The 17,139-nt window shown below is 37.3% G+C and overlaps 1 protein-coding gene across 1 annotated transcript in view; it reads right to left on the bottom strand.

Annotated features, from left to right (window-relative positions):
- The window catches only part of bsna (bassoon presynaptic cytomatrix protein a), a 119,555-nt gene that overhangs the window by 85,498 nt on the left and 16,918 nt on the right, over positions 1-17,139 (bottom strand). Inside the window, exon 2 of the mRNA XM_053504585.1 lies at positions 10,937-11,432. Within this exon, the coding sequence (XP_053360560.1) occupies positions 10,937-11,432 (496 nt within the window). The remainder of the gene's footprint in view (positions 1-10,936; positions 11,433-17,139) is intronic.

Below are 17,139 nucleotides of genomic sequence, written 5' to 3'. Positions count from 1 at the left end.
CACATTTGCTAAATACAGTTTCATGCCTTTTTATGTATAATTTCTTTTTTATTAAAATCTTTTAATGAACTTTATTGACATTCAGATGAAACTTGGCCATTCAGATGGAAATTTCACGTGAAAAGACATAAACCTGAAAAAGAAAAAAAAAAAGGTTATGGATCATGATTTTTTTTTTCTTTTTAAGCTTTTACCAAAAACCAATTTAAGGTTTTATGCTTCTAGAAGTATCCCCGACTTACAAACGAGTTCTGTTCCAGGAGCAAGTTCGAAAGACAGATTTATTCTTTCGACAAAGTCAGACAAAGTGAGTCGTATACACCTTTGACACAAATATACATTTGTGTGTTTGCTTTTTACATGTATATATGTAAAACATAAAAAATCAAATGCACAGGTTTGGTGTTTTGGATCCACATTATACAAAGCTACTTCTGTGATTTGTTCGCATTTATAAATGTTTGTAGATTCGCAGTCTGTTCATATCTGCAGGGACTTACTTTTCTAATAAAGAAATTTGAATTTTAAAAAAATCATCTCTCCAAAACAGCTGAAGTTAGCAACTTGAAAGACACTGAAGAACACTGCTTCACATCATTAACAATATTTGTTTATTTTGTTTATATTAGTTGTTTATTTATTTAACACTATTAATACACCTAAGTTACAGTAAGTTACACCTACAGTAATTTACTAATGTATAAGTGGTTTAAATGTTAACAATATTAACTCACGCATCACTTATTATCTATACTGTTTATCCTGTATCACAGAAGCCTTAGGGCACCAGTCCATTGCAAAACAGGTAATAATATTATTTATATTAATGTATAAATATATTTGTTATATTAAATATATTATTATTATTATTATTATTATTAGTCTTTTTATGGAAGATTTCAATATTTGGGACAGTCATATCAAAATAATTAATAGTGACATACTGTAGCTGATTATTTATTGTTCGTACATGCAGAAGGCCTGGGTTCAGTTCCCATCCAATGTTTAAACCCCGGTCACTGGATGCAGTGCCCGTCGCAAGCCCAGAGAAAATAGGAGGGTTGTCTTAGGTAGGGCATCCAGTGTAAAACCTGTGCCAAGTCGTATATGAATTGAATGGTTAGATGGCGATCCACCGATGGCAGCAGTCGAAAGTCCAACAACACAGTGAATTAAGAAAGGCCTATTTCAGCAGTTTGGCATCATGCACAAAGTCAAAAACATCACTATCAAATCTGAGTGATACACACAAATCATTACAAATTTGGGATGCGTCTGGTGTCTGGGGATGATTCTCTCTACCTAGAAAATGGTTCTGGCCTTGACTGGTGTTGGCAACTGTTTCTCTGGGGACTTGACAGTTCGATAGTTCAGGACTGGAACTTCCTACAAGTCTACCTGAGTCTTCAATAACTACCTGGACTCCATATTAACATCAATTACCATCAGCTATTATAGCTGAACTGCCTCCCACCCTACACACTGTATAAATGCAGATCATTTACTGCTTTCTGTTTCACCCAAATGAGGATGGGTTCCCTGTTGAGTCTGGTTCCTCTCAAGGTTTCTTCCTATTACCATCTTAGGGAGTTTTTCCTTGTCACTGTCGCCCTCGGGTTGCTCACCAGGGACAAACTGACCATTTTGATCCATACAAAATTCACATTTTATACAAACTTAAATAATTCTTTTGATTGTGTAAAGCTGCTTTGCAGCAATAAAAATTGCTAAAAGCGCTATAAAATAAAATTGAATTGAATTGAATTACAAATAATCTTTAAGTTAAGAATAATTTGTTTCATGCCATTTGGTTCCTTTGGCATGAGTTTGGCAAGAGAAAGCCATTTTAAGTTGCCATTTCCTGCCTTATTGTTGATCTCTATGTGTTGAGTCTAAAGCTTTCACATTCCTGACCCCTCACATGTAATCAGCTTGGTGGATAGCAAATCAGCTTGGTGGATAGCACTATAGAGCAGTGCTCTAAAGCTTCTTGGCACCATTAAAGGAATCAGCAGATTGAGAGCAGATAGGAGAAATCATGGCTAGTCAGGCCACCATTCTGGGTAAACACAGGCAGGCATTGGCTGTGCTATTTATGGAGATGCAGGGCGTGTCTGAGCGCATTGCCAAATTCAGTCTCTTTTACATCTCCAACCTGCTCTCCCCACAGGGTCGAATCATGAATCAGCTCACAAGTCAAGACTTAAAGCCTGAGTCACAACACCTCCCAAATCTGTACAGTACATGCTGAGACAAGACTGTTCACTCCCCAGGAGAAGCAGGCAAATGCAAATCCTTTAAAATGCAGTGCTCACTTGTCTCTCAATTGCAGCCACCTCATTTTCTGTGATCAGGCTAAGATCATCTAAATGATTTCTCTATTCACTGGGAGCCCTCTGGCCGATTATGCAGAGAAGTTGCAGACTCTGCCAGGGCCGTAGAAAGTCTGTGTGTGTGTGGGGGGGGGGGGGGGGAGCACATAGTTAGAGACTGCAGCACTCGTTTTAGGCTTTTACATTGTTGTAGTTTCTCAGATAGGCTTCATACCCCACTATGAAGCCTATCTGAGAAACTACAACAATGTAAAAGCCTAAAACGAGTGCTGCAGTCTCTATAGTTCATAGTGTTAAATATAGGTTTTTTGTTTTTTTTCATTCTTTGGGAAGGGGTCATTCTCTGTCTGTTTTTATGTCAAAATCTGACAGAGATTTACAAATTAGTAAGTGGATATTTTTAAGAAATGGCCAAACAAAAAGTAAATAATTAATAAATAAAATAATCTGCTTAAGTTTTGTATACAAAGATTATCTACTGTATGATAAATATGGCCCTATGATAAAAAAATGTTGTCTTCTGCTCTGGATGCAGGGGAACGTCTGTTGGGATAAATGAAGGAATCCCAAATCATGTAATGTTTCTTATCCAATCGGAAATCAATACATGTATATTTCTTTCATACAGTAACACTATCATCAAAGTTCATAGAGCTCCACATGCATTTGGTTGCCTTAGTGACATTTGCTGCTGGGGAGAGTGTTGTGTGATGTTGCTCCCAAGTTAAAACATTACACCAGAGAATTTCTTAACTTTGCAGATACAGAATGTGTGTTGTTTTCTTTAACATGACTTTTCAAATTCAAAGGAGGATTTACGAATACACCCATGGTGAACTAAATCATTATATAAAGACAACATTTCATACCTCTGAAATTATATTGAACTTAAGTTTAAGAAACCAATACACAATATCAAACACAATATTAAACAGTTCAATTCTACTATGGTTTTGGTATTGATACACCTCTGTGTTCAACAAAAAATCTTACCTGCCCCTTATTTAAAAAAAAGCACCCAGATGTTATACCGAACAGCCATAACATTAACCCCACCAACAGAAGAATTAAACATTGATCACCAAATATACACCAGCAAATCGGTAACAGATTTTACTATGAAAGCTGGTCATTCACTGTGCATTCAGAGCTTTTAAAAGATGTATACAGTATATTGCAATAAAAAAATGTATACATTAACCATGTTTAACCATGTTTGCATGCCTGTGTTTTTAAACCTAGTAGTCCTTTCCAGAAAAACTACCATCAATAAATGGTGATTGGCTGCAATGCCGATGTGACTTCATGGCTGTAATCGGTTGTCAATGCTGTAAGTTTGCTTTGTGAAGCATGCAATACACTCACACATCACAGGCAATCTGAAATGGCCAATCTGCCCTCAATATACAGTATATCTTTGGTTTGTAGGATAAACCAGGCTACCAAAAGGAAACCAAGCAAAGAAAGAACATCAATGCACACAGACCAAAAGCAAGATTTACACCCCAACCCTGGACACTCAAGGCCATATTTCTAACCACTAAGTCACTGTGCTGCCACACAGAGGTATATGTCATATTTTAAACATTATAATTAAGAGTCAAATTATTTAAAGCATTATTTTATTTCCATCTATGCTGCATTATTTGATGACCATAAAGGCATAAACTTCAAATCTTAAGACAGTCTGTAATACTGATCTGTCACTGAGCATGTGAAAATTGATTGCAAATGATGTTTCAATATAAATATTATATTTTGAGTATTATTAGTTTTTTTTTTTTTTTTTTTCAAAATACCAGTGCCAAATCGATAATGGTACCGGTGCCTAAACAGTGCCTAAACCAGTACTTTAAATAAAAAAAACAACAACAAAAAGATGGGTAACATTAACAAACAGCTTTTTATTAAAAACACAAGTTATATCAAAAGTTAAAAATATATATATATATATATATAAATAAATATATATATATATATATATATATATATATATATATAAAAAGTAAAAAAACACACAGGTATGTGCTTGAAAGTGCAGAAAATATGGGGAGGCTGCTGGGTCTTGTCCTGCACACAGCCAACTGATGTCTGCAAGCTGTTAAACACGGTGCATGCCTCTGATTTTAAGTCCATCTCATGTGTCCTCAAATGTTTCATTAGGTTTGACGCATTTTTTCCTTTACATGCAATTGTTGAAAGACATCTGTTACAGTGGTTACTCATGGGGAATGTCTAAGACTGCCGCACACTCGCGCCGATATGAGAGATTTATAAGAGATTTCTCTTTCCCAGAAATATAACAAACACACATTTATACGTGTTAAATAAGCACTGTCTTTGCGGCGCTGTGCAAAACGCACGCCGATGTGAGCCGCTTCATTTCAGATGGTTGTGTATCGAGCAATTAAAAACAATACAAGCCGTGTTATGCCGTATCTCTTCCATTCCAGTGAATAAAAACAGTAAAAATGTGAATTTTGGAATCCACAGACGCTCAGTGGTCCGAGCACAACGTAATAATGTTTGTATGATAAAATGACTCGTGGCATGAATCTACACAAAGGGCTTCAGTTTCAAATAATAATTCAATAACATGATAATAATAACAAAAAGTAAAATAATATTGTTCTTTTTGCTGTTTATGTCCACCATTTAATAATTATTTAATTATCAATAATTAAAGCTGCTCACATCGCACGCGCTTTCATTTTAAAAAAAATGCAGCGTTTAATCAAGTATATGTCGCCTCTCTTTATAAAACAAAGCTGCTCATGTCGGCTCATATCGGGAGCATTTTGATTAAAGAGGAGATTAGAAGGGGAAAAGTAAAAGTGTCTACAAACAACATAGCACAATGCATGTGTGTGAATGGCCGAAATGTAATTGTAAATAAATATTTTAGTGAATGTAAAATGTTCGCGTGAACCCACGGCGCGCGTGCGCTCTTTCACTTTGCCGAGTTTTGATCTAAAGTCAGATGAACGCGCGCGTCGATATGAGAGATTTATAAGAGATTTCTTTTTCCCAGAAATATAACAAACACAAATTTATTTGTGTTACATTAGCGCTGTCTTTGCGGTGCTGTGCGAAACGCACGCCGATGTGAGCCGCCTTATCTCAGTCATAATATACAAATATGTTTTTGCTGTGTAGAGGACCGCGCGCGCACAATCTCTCGCGGGAGAGCCTTTATCTGAATACGCCGTTTAAACGGGGGTGGAGATGAGAAACACCGCACAGGCAGAACTAGACTAATGATTATGAATGTGTCGGGGAAAACAGCTAGGAAAATGACTGGCCACTTAAATAATTAATTGATAAGTTGATGTTTTTGGTTTCAGCTGTAAGTGGATGCATTGTTGTAATCCACGTTTTATACGAATTACATAAGCTGATTTTTTCTCTATTACTTTATATAAAAGTTGACTTTAAAACCGTTTATGTAAAAAATTATATAACAGACATTTTGCCTTCTGTAAGTATATATTTTTCACGTCTGTGAGGCAAGTATACAGGAGTTTCGGTTAATTTTCTGACTCGCTTAAATTCACCGAAACCGCTGGCTCACTGTGTTTACATTTACTTTGCTTAATTTCGATGGAACTGAGAAACGCCTATATTTAGGTTCTAAATTTGTACTGTAATTTTAGTACTGTGATGATAAATTCGTTTATTGTTTTAATTGAATTTTATAAGGTTTTTGCCGGCGGTGGTACAGTGCAACGGGGTGCTGGGATGTGAAAATGTCATTTGTTAAAATGTTTTCATTATTTATTAAAGAACATAATGATGATCATAACAGCCTACTGCATTTAATTCTTATAATAACGCAAAAACACATCGACATCTGCTGACGCAGTAGCACGTCCTGACAATGTTTTAATTTTTATGGTCATTTATTTTCGTTTATTTCAGTTAATAAATCTACTTTAAATTTAAAGAACACAAAATATAAGATGACAAAAAACATACATGCGTGGCTTTTCTAATTACACATGATAAAATCTAACTGTCCTCACTGTGGCTCACTGTGTTAACGTTTTTGTACGTTAACAATAATAATTTTAATACTGTGATTATGAATTCGTTTAACTACAATGTTTCACTTGATTTTATCCGCTACTATGTGCAGCTCTAAAGGAGCGCGGCTCATTAATCCTTGAGAGAATGAACTGATGCCCGAGACGTCAGTCTGTAGTTATATAGTGCCACTCAGCGGTAGAAGCCAGCAAACGCACAAACCCAAATGCTGCCACCATGAGGCGTGGCGGTAAAACCAGAATACCGCTTGAGTAACCACTGTACATGTCACACACTCACATAGGCTGTGGCATTAAAGCAAAGATTAAACCATTATGTGTTCCAGGAACATTCCCCACACCACTGCACCACCTCCAGCAGGCCTAGACTGTTGACAGAAAGCAGGTTGGGTTTATGGATTCATGTTGTTGATGTCAAATTATGACCTGTCTGACCTTAAAAAGAAACACAGATTCTGTGAGTTTTTTTCTATCTTCAGCTCTCCAGATGCCCACTGTGGCCGTAGCTTTCTGTTCTTGGCTGAGAGAAGTGGAATCTGATGTGGCCTGCACCTGTTACAGCCCATACGCCTAAATGCTTAACTTGTTGCACAAAGTGGTTATCTGAGTTACTGTAGCCTATCCAATTTGGCCATTCTCCACTTACCGGTATCATCAACAACATGTTTTTGTCTGCAACACTGCTGCTCACCTTATTCTCTGTCTTTACTGCCCAATTTTGAATAAACTGCTGACTGCTGTGCATGAAAATGCTAGGAGATCAGCAGTTATAGAAATACCAATCCATCTGGCACCAACAACCATGTCATTGTCAAAAGCAATGAAATGACATGTATTTCCCATTCTGATGGTTTATTTGCACATTATCTAAAGCTGCTGGTCCATATCTAAATGATTTTATGCACTGTACTTCTGGCACAATACTGGCTGATTAGATAATTGCATAAATGAGAAGGTGTATGGGTGTTTTTAATGAAGTTCTCAGTGAAAGTACGAAACCGTGAAACAAAATCGTGCACATTTTGTGGACTCACTAAAATAAAAGCCAACAAAAAGTAAAAAAAGTGATGTCTAGAAGTCTTGTAGCCCAACAATGCACTACAAGCTACACTTTGTAAAAAATCAAATCTGATCAGCAGTACTTGATAGTTCTCGTTCATATATATTTTCTCGTTCATAATTCATATATTTTAGGCTTATAAACTTTTTGGATTTCGACTATTTTTATTATCATAAAATTGATATATAAAAATCAATGTGTGTCTTTATATCATTATTATTGTTCTGACCCATTATATAATGGGCCCAAACAGGATGGCCTTTTTCCCTCTCACCTTGAATTGACATATCTTTGTTACAGGCAAAGCTGCCTGGGTTTCTGGCAGCCAGACAACCTACCCATGCTTAACGTAGTTCTGTAGCAGATGGGTACATGTACATAACTGAGAATTCGCAAAGTAGCCGGCATGTAAGCTCACCAGGACATATTTGCTACCTAAATTAAACCATAAGCCTTGAAAAACATTGAAATAATTATCCATAGCAGCATTTAAAGTCTGTGGACTCCAATAAAGTATTTTTTATAACTCTATTTCAGTCTCATGTAGTCTTTTTCCTGGAGGTCTGTTCTATTTTTAAAGATGAAAAAATTGGAAGATTTATCAAGTCCTGAGACAACTATATTTGAATATTCCAGAACAGACTTCTGGGGTCCAACCGAAGCAACTTGGTCTTAAAAAATCAAAGCTCACTAAATGAGATTTAAAGGTCTCTTTAAGAATTTAAATTTATTTATTCCCAGATAGCAGATGACTCAGATCCAGATCCAACTTAGACCCGCTTTGCCTCCAGCAGATCTCCATCACATCCTCCATGGATCCGGATTCGAGTCTTCTGCTATTTGGGTTGGCTTGTTGTTTCCAGAATTTGCTCCAGCCCTGACAACAGTGATCAAGAGGTAAAATTAAGAGATGTTTCATGGTAAATTACAGGAAAGAAGCTACTGTAATAACATAAAAAGGCTGTTTGTCACATGTTACACTAGAATTAATTACACTGGATACTAAGTGTGTCTTACTTTAGCACTACTGTGACACTGCGTTCACAACAATGTGACAGATGACCTTGGACCAATGACATGAAATGAGTTTATCCTTGAGGCCAATGCTAACGATATTCCTTCAAGGCATCCATAAAATATCACGTTCACAGGAACAGGATGGACGCAAGGTTACTGTGACCTTGATCTTTGACCCTAAACCCCAAAAATGCAATAATTTTATTTTTCTGCCCAAGAGGACATTTGTGCCAATTTTGAATAATTTTCCTCAAGGCGTTCATTTATACAACACTCTTATTGAAGTCACTATACATGGTATGTTAAGCACTTGTTGGCTATTTAAAATATATCAAATAAAATAGTATGTATAAATAATAAAGAATTATTATAAAATTTTTTCAATCTTTTGTTGTCCACATTATTCCAAAAGGTCAGGCATCACGAAATGCCCGACTGCAGTCCAGATCTGAAAAGAATCACAGTTCTATCAGGACCCTGATGCTTTTCTAATAAATGAGAATACCATTTTTATATACCAATATACCAGTAATCTAGTGTTTTCCCCTCAGCAGTTCGAGGTGAGGGCGTGTGAAATATTTAAACCCAAACAGAGCCCAGTATGAATGAGCATAAATGAGTCCTCTCACAGCACAGCAGTATGCAAATGTAGACTCACTAAAAATTGATTAAGGGTTGTTTGCATTCCAGACAAATACAGTACAATAAAATATATATTGCCATCAAACATTAAACATTCCACATTTAACATAGTTACTAAAAATTAAAAAATATTACGGAAATGCTATGTAAACTTTAAATTGCTTTTTTGAAAAATAAATTTACAATACTAACACAAACATGAAAGTCAGACCCTTAACGAAACTTTTTAAAAATGACTAAAATAATAAAAAAAAATAATACAGGAAAACCCCAGAGAAAGTATGCGTATCCAAATGTTTGACTGTTACTGCGCGTATGTATGTATGTATGTATGTATGTATACTGTATATGTCTGTTAGGTGTGTGACTACGTAAATGTTTGGAATGCACATCGGTTTTAAAGTCAAGTTTTTATAAGGGGAAAAAATTACTTTCACATAGAAAATGCAAATAAAGGCACGTACCTTTCTTTCCTTATTATTTACAAAAAATGTTTTTACTGTTTTTATCTACTTTTTTTTTATTGATAAACTGATTTTAGTAATTTAATTTTATTTACTCGTTCTGCACAAATTAAACCTCATTCCAAACCTTTATGTGTTGGACTGATGTTTTGGGGCACAGACGGAGAGAATGAACACCCTCTGGTCTAGTTACAAGCTGTCATTATCAAGTAGGGGTCTTTGGCCTTCAAGTTTACGGTCGTCACACTTTTGGTAGCATTTAGCAGAGGCCCTTAACCCTGTGTACCAACCATGGCCCTCTTCAGTGGTTTTACAGTATGAATGACGCTAACATGTAGATCACTTATTGGTATCTGACACTTCCACTATTTAAGTTCAAGGTGGTTTACAGGTTAGGAGGAGAAACAGCTGTAAGGGTCTTCCTTTTCTAACATAGCCAAAAGCATGCTCCAGGCTGAGTCATGTGGTGGGGGTATGTGACAGCAGGGACATGGCTGAGCATCTCCTGGAAAACTAATGGGCCAGGCTAAGCTGGCAGGTACTGTAATATGAAGTACTAAAGAAAGTGACTAGAGAAAAAGAGAGTGACCAGAGAGAAAGCCAAGCTAAGCAGCATGAATTGGTGTGTTTGTGTGTGTCTGTGTGTGCATTGATTATATCATCATTATAGTAATTTCATTAGGGTGCTACATGATTTTAATAAACATAAAGGTTAATGATCTTGCAAATTAAGTTGGTACCTCATAACATGATATTGATATGCATTAATCAGACATTAAAGATTCAATACTGTAAGAAAAAATCTATAGACTTTATGGAAACTGAATGTAACAATTAACTTTAGCAAGTTCCACAGTTTGAGAAAGAAACAATTGAAACTAGATAAAATCCACAGAGGAATAACAAGCAAGGTACTCGTATGCCTTTAAAAGCTTTATGTCTCAGCAATCTATTTTTTACTTGTTCTTATCCAGTGTAAATATTAATAAATCATGTCATGTTTGCAATTTGCAATTTGGGATTTTAGACCCACTAGGACAAAGTCCTGAAATTGCCTGTCAATTGAAAATAAAATAAAATTATAATCATACCATTTTAAAGTTTAATGTCAATATTAAAATAACCAGGGTAACATGCACAGTATTGCATATTAAATATTCACTCCTGATGTCAGAATGCTTACCTCCTTTAAATCGTATTGTACCTAAACACCTGGGTTCTTAAACATAATTTTACATTTCTGTATAGTATTGCTCTCTCTTTTGATATCAGCTACAGTACATAAGCATATGTACATAGAAGGATCCATGTGGTTATTATCAACATATAATAAAAATACAAGACACATAAAAACAAGTATAACCAAAGAATATTTACCTCTGTGAGGTGTGGGTTGGGATTGAAGCCGCACTGGTTGCACACAGTGGTGCGACACTTGGTGCATTTGTTGAAATTGGGTGTTCTATTAGCAGTGGTCAGCTCTGTGGTGTTGCAGATAGGGCACAGTTTACTGCTGGGCATGGGTGCTATCTGGGGCACTGAGTAGGGTGAGCTGGGTGCACTGCCGCGATCAGGAGACACTGAAGGAGATCGACCTTGACGCCCTGCAGTTCCGCTGCTGCTGAAGTCCACCTGGAGGTTCCGTCTTGAAGCATGCTGTCCAGGACCTTGGTCACTTCCCATGCCCTGGAATGTTGCCTGATTCTGAGATTGAGGAGTTGGGGATGGTCTGGGACTCTCAATGGTGGCCAGTCTGTAGGGGTCTCCTCGTCCTGGCATTCCTCCCATGCCACCTGTGCCCAAGCCACCACCTACCCCTACACCACCACTAGACCCATAGCCTGTCTTTGGAGATGGAGGTGCTCCAGCTAGCCTGAAAAGGAAAGAGAGGCAGAGAAAGAAGTGTGGGAGGGAGTAAGGAATTTGCTATTCCAGTTACTACTCATAATTTACTGGTATAAAGGATATACAAACAAATTTAAAAGTCAGTAGCCCTTTTTTAATTGTGTTTTTGCATAAAAATATAATAAATCTGATCGTAGTGGCTCTTGATAATAGGCAAATACAACCTTAATAACAACTTTTATCATTATGCCATTTTTCATTTAACAAAAATTAAGGCAGAAAAAATTCCAAAAACTTGATACTTTTATTTTTCAGCGATTCTATTTTAGATTTACTGGATCATTGTTCTGTTGCACGATCCCATTTTTGACCAAGTTTTAGCTGTCGAACAGATGGCTTCACATACTGTACTCTGATAAAAAGAGGAGTTCACATTTGACTCAATGACTGAAAGGTGCTCAGGTCAAGCCCAAATCATTACGCCTCCACTGCTATGCTTACAGTGGGTAAGAGTGTTTCTTTTAAAATGCTATGTTTGGTTTCGGCAAACTCCATTTTGGTCTCCTCTGTTCATAGGAAGTTCCAGAAGTCATGTTGTTTGTTCAGATGCAGTTTTATGAACCTCAGTCATACTTATATGTTCTTTTTAGACAGAAGAGGCTTTCTCCCGGCAACTCTCCCAAACAAACCATACTTGTTCAGTTTTCTTCTAATTGTGCTGACATGGACCATTTAACATGCTCTGTTAAGCCTGTGACATCTAAGATAGTAATTATTGAATATACTTTAGTGCAGATATTGGCATTGTGCAAGGTAAAGGTAAAAGCTTTAAGGTTAAATAAGTAGATTTATATATAGTAAATATTATTTTACAAGGCTATGCATTGACTACAGTGGGGCAAAAAAAGGAATTAGTCAGCCAGAAAATCACATTGTAGGATTTTTAAAGAATTTATTAGCAAATTATGGTGGAAAATAAGCATTTGGTGAATATACCCTTTGTTGGCAATGGCACAGGTCAAAAATTTTCTGTAAGTCCTTACAAGGTTTTCACACACTGTTGCTGTTATTTTGGCCCATTCTTCCATGCAGATCTCCTCTAGCTCCTTGCACTGAAGGAAAAGTGAATTCTCAACAACACCAGTCACATTTGACCCCTATCAAGTAAATCACTTGCTCAGTGGTCAATAAGCATTATGCCTGGATTAGCTTTGCAAACACAAAAACTTAACCAGGAATCTTCAACTCAAATCCTGAAAGGCTAGTATCCAACGCCATTTGGTGATTCTTTTGCGAAAATAAAGCTGAATCAAAGCAGCACGTTCAACGGAGATTGTCCTTGTGTCCTTTTTTGAGAAACTCCATGCTACTGAATTGTCTAAGCTGTCATCTGCCCTCATTCTTCTGGACCTCTCAACAGCATTTGACATGGTAAACCACAAGATCCTTTTCTCTATCCATGCAAGCCTTTAAATCTGTAGCACAGCGTGGCAATGGCTTACCTCCTACCTAGAAGATCTGCCATATGAGCCGACATGGAGGGGATCCATATCTGCTCTACGCAGACTCTCCAATGGTGCCCACAAAGCTCAGTACTTGGCCCTCTTCTGTCCTCCCTCTATACCGGACCACCTTGTGAGGTCATATTCTCACACTGCTTTTTATACCATGGTTATGAGGATGACACTCAACTCATTTTCTCCTTTCCTCTCAGACACTCAGGTTTCCATCCGGATCTCAGTATGTCTGGCAGACATCTCATCCTGGGTGGCAGCTCATCAACCGAAACTCGATCTCAGTAGTGCAAACAAACTACAGGTTTAAATTACTATGTTTTAATAAATATATACTACATAGAGGTCAGATTGTGCTATATAGCATGTCTTGTATTCTTTTTTCAGCACACCCCGAACAATATAATAAAATTAATTTAATTTCACCTTAACCAACTCCCACCAACTATGAACATTACTGAACAAAAAATATTGGATACATACAGTAAGTAAAGAATTACCATATTATGACATTTTTTTTGTTTGATTATGGTTGTTTCTATGTCCAAATAAAAAGAAATATATTAACAATAAATAACGAGTATGTTGTGAGTTTTACATTTTTCCCGACGCCATTCCCATATTCTGTTGGCGGTAAAATTTACACGTTTTAAAAAAAATTATCACTTTGGTTCATGTCATATCTGAACACATTTTTACATCTGAAGCCTCACCCACCAACAAACACCAGTAAGGTATTGCTTTTTTTATCTTTCATTGTCATCATCCATATTGTGTTTTTGTTTTAGATCACTGCCACATGGGTTTTAAGGATAAACACAGAAAAAAGTTTCATTTTAAGAGGTGACTGCTACTTTAGTAGCATGATGGAACTGATTTGCTTCAATACCATCATGTATCGAAAAATCTCTTATCATTCAGTACCAAAATTAGATACCTAAGGAATATTAGACTCATTAGCCTCAGTAAGCCAGTAAGCATGCAGTGTACTGATTACAGCACTCAAAGACAGGGCTTGTGTCTTGTATTTGAGAGGCTTACCTAAGTGTATGCTGCATAGTAGCTGTAAAAATGTCTACACGCTCCAAAGTGTGGCTCTATTTTACTGACAAATTACTCACAAACAATTAAAATTTTATTTTATTTAATGTCGCTTGTGATTATAAAAGGTAATACAGTGAAACTTTGACTTGAGAAAGTCTTGGTTTATGAAAAGCGAGTATCATGTAGCATGCACGCGCTTCTTGTTTTGACGGCGAGAGTCACGTGATCACAACTGAGCCAACGTTTTTTCTCTCCCTTGCGCTGCGGAATTGTGGGTAATCGTCTCCCCAGCTGGGTCTCAGCGCTTCTCTCACTGGTATAATGAACATCCAATCACAGACAAACAGACACATAGACACACACACTCTTTCTCTCTGCTCTACACAGAAACACTGCTCTCTGAGAGGAGAGTTTACTTTAGATTCACACACACACATACACACACACACACACACATACACACAGCGCCTTTTACTTTATATTTTGAGTAATTATTTTTATATATATTTTTTGGAGGGCTGTGGAACGAATAATTTGAGATTCCATTATTTCTTCTTAATTCTATTTGGTTTACGAGTGTTTTGGAATATGAGTACGCTTCCAGAACGAATTATGCTCGTAAATTCAAGGTTTCACTATATAGAGCTTTAAAATAACACACACAATGATAAAGCATTATCTAGACAGTTGCTACGAAGGAGAGCCAAATTCTCCATAATGCCAGTCTGAAGTGACATCACATTGAGTCAGATGGCAATTACTTGCTCTTTGGCTAATGAGCACTAACCGTGTGCCCACGTAAAAACAGGATCAGTTTTGTAAATGCAAATACAAAACTTTAAATGGCACAAAAACTGAATTATGTTATTTAATTGCTTTTCATTTTTAATTTGATAATGCTTTTTGGAGTGGGACGATGACTTAGCGGTTAGCAATGTGGCAGACATACAGATTAGGCTAACTGCCGTTCCAATTAGCCTAATCCCAAATTGCCTGTAGTGTATGTATAAAGGTGTGAGAGTTTTATGTGTGTGCCCTGTGATCGATTGGCACTCTATCCAGGGTGTACCATGCCTCGTGCCCTAAGTGTCCCTGGGAAGGCTCTAGGCCGTCCGCAACCCTGTATACAGGATAAAGAGGTATGGAAGACAAGTGAGTGAGATTATGATTTAAATAATCCATTCACTGACGTTATTTTTACACTCAAAATTCTACATTGTGCAGAATGTAGGCCAAAGCAGAGACAACAGTCCAATGTACACTCAACAAGCTGCTCAGATTGCCACTTAGGTGGCCATTCCCATGATGCAGTCTCTGTGCCTGCACCAAAAACATCAGTCCATCAGATTTCTTTGTGCTGGTCGTAATGCAGTAGATGCCACAGTTTTCCCTCAACTTACTCAAGTCAAGTGGGAGATCTCCCTCACCGAATCTTAAACTGTGGTAAATTCTGTTATCACTTAACTATGCCCTTAGCTCAGAGGTATCCCATGTTTCCCATAAGCCCTGCCCTGATTCATGCCCTGAAAGCCCAAGCCAAAAAGGCTATGTTAGCCCAGAATTATAGTCTGTACACATTTGTTCCTTGTCTTGCATATGTTCGATTACTCAGTAGGTCATTTGCCATTTGTTGGTCACATTTCAGTTTGGATGTTAGTTCTGTTGGTTTGTCCAGAAGATTCTCTGTTTATAGTCCTTAGTTCAATATCTCCTTCAATATTTGTTTTATTTGCAGTCTGTGCTTATATCCAGCATAAACCCTTGTTTCTAACATCTAGTTAAATGTGTCTGGGGAACAAGAGCATAAACACGGAAAATGGTCTGTGCTCTATACTGACGAATAGTCCTGTAAAAGAAATTTGCTCTACAACATAGAAAAACATGTTTAGACGCAAGAGACCCACCATTCATCTAATGAAAAATGTTTCACTGTAGCAGTTTCCAGCATTCGGAGGTTACCAGGGCTGCATCTAACTATTTTGTTCGGTATTTATTGCAACTGTAACTATACTACAGTAGCTTAATAAATACACTATATTGCTAAAAGTATTTGCTCGCCTGTCTTCACATGCAATTCATCCACATGTCCACAGGTTTTAATGTGATGTTGGGCCACCCTTTGCAGCTATAACAGCTTTCACTCTTCTGGGAAGGCTTTCCACAAGGCTTAGAAGTGTGTTTGGGGGAATTTTTGAGCATTCTTCCAGAAGCACATTTGGGTGGGTAGACACTGATGCTGGATGAGAAGGCCTGGATCGCAAGCTACACACCAAACTTGCTTATCCATGTCTTTATGGAGTCATGTTGCTGGTGTTGGGTTCGGCCCCTTACGTCCAGTAAGAGGAACTCCTAATGCTTCAGCACACCAAGACATTTTGGACAATTTCATGCACCCAACTTTGTAGGAACAGGTTGAGACGGCCTGGTCCTGAGTTGATAAAACACCTTTGGGATAAATTAGAGCATAGACTGCAAGCCAGGCCTTCTCGTCCAACATCAGTGTATGACCGCACAAATGCGACATCCCCCTTTTTCCCCCTCTTAGTCTAACTTTTAGTGCAGGTGACTCACTTTCCTAAAGTGACGAAAAATGTCATGAATGTGTCGGAATTGGTGCGTAAGAGTAATGCGTCAAATAAATGCTGTCTGCAGTGGTGACACTGCAGGGTGTTCTGAAGGGAGAAATTCAGATCTCCCTTACACAGGAGGGCAAGAGTCCTCTTTAAAATACACTCCAATGTAGGACCAGTCTATACCAAGCCTTACCTTATTCAATGTTGTCTGCCTGGTTTTGGTTCTTGTTTTACATTTGTTTGTATGTTTGTTTATTTGTTTGCTTGGTTTCTGTTGGTTGCATCTTGCCTGACTCCTGCATGACTCTTGTTTAAGATATTGATTCCCAAGTTTGTTTTCACTAATTGGATTAAAATGTGGTCAAACCGCAACTGTATCCCCTTGTACTTTTATGACAGTTAACGGGGGGCAAACTTACAAAATGCAATAAAACCATAAAATATTAAAAATGTTTCTGTTAAGGGTCATAAATTGATTATTATTACACACTGCCCTTAATAAACCAAATACATGTTTTACTGAGAGCTCACTGCAAGCAGTTTTTGGCCTATAAGACTAACACATCTCCCATGTGTGAGTCAGGGAATGACTCAACAGAAAACC

Source organism: Clarias gariepinus, chromosome 9 (genome assembly GCF_024256425.1).
Source record: "Clarias gariepinus isolate MV-2021 ecotype Netherlands chromosome 9, CGAR_prim_01v2, whole genome shotgun sequence".
Taxonomy (NCBI): Eukaryota; Metazoa; Chordata; class Actinopteri; order Siluriformes; family Clariidae; genus Clarias; species Clarias gariepinus.
Note: the sequence above shows the minus strand (reverse complement) of the source record. Positions and strands in the feature narration are given on the sequence as shown.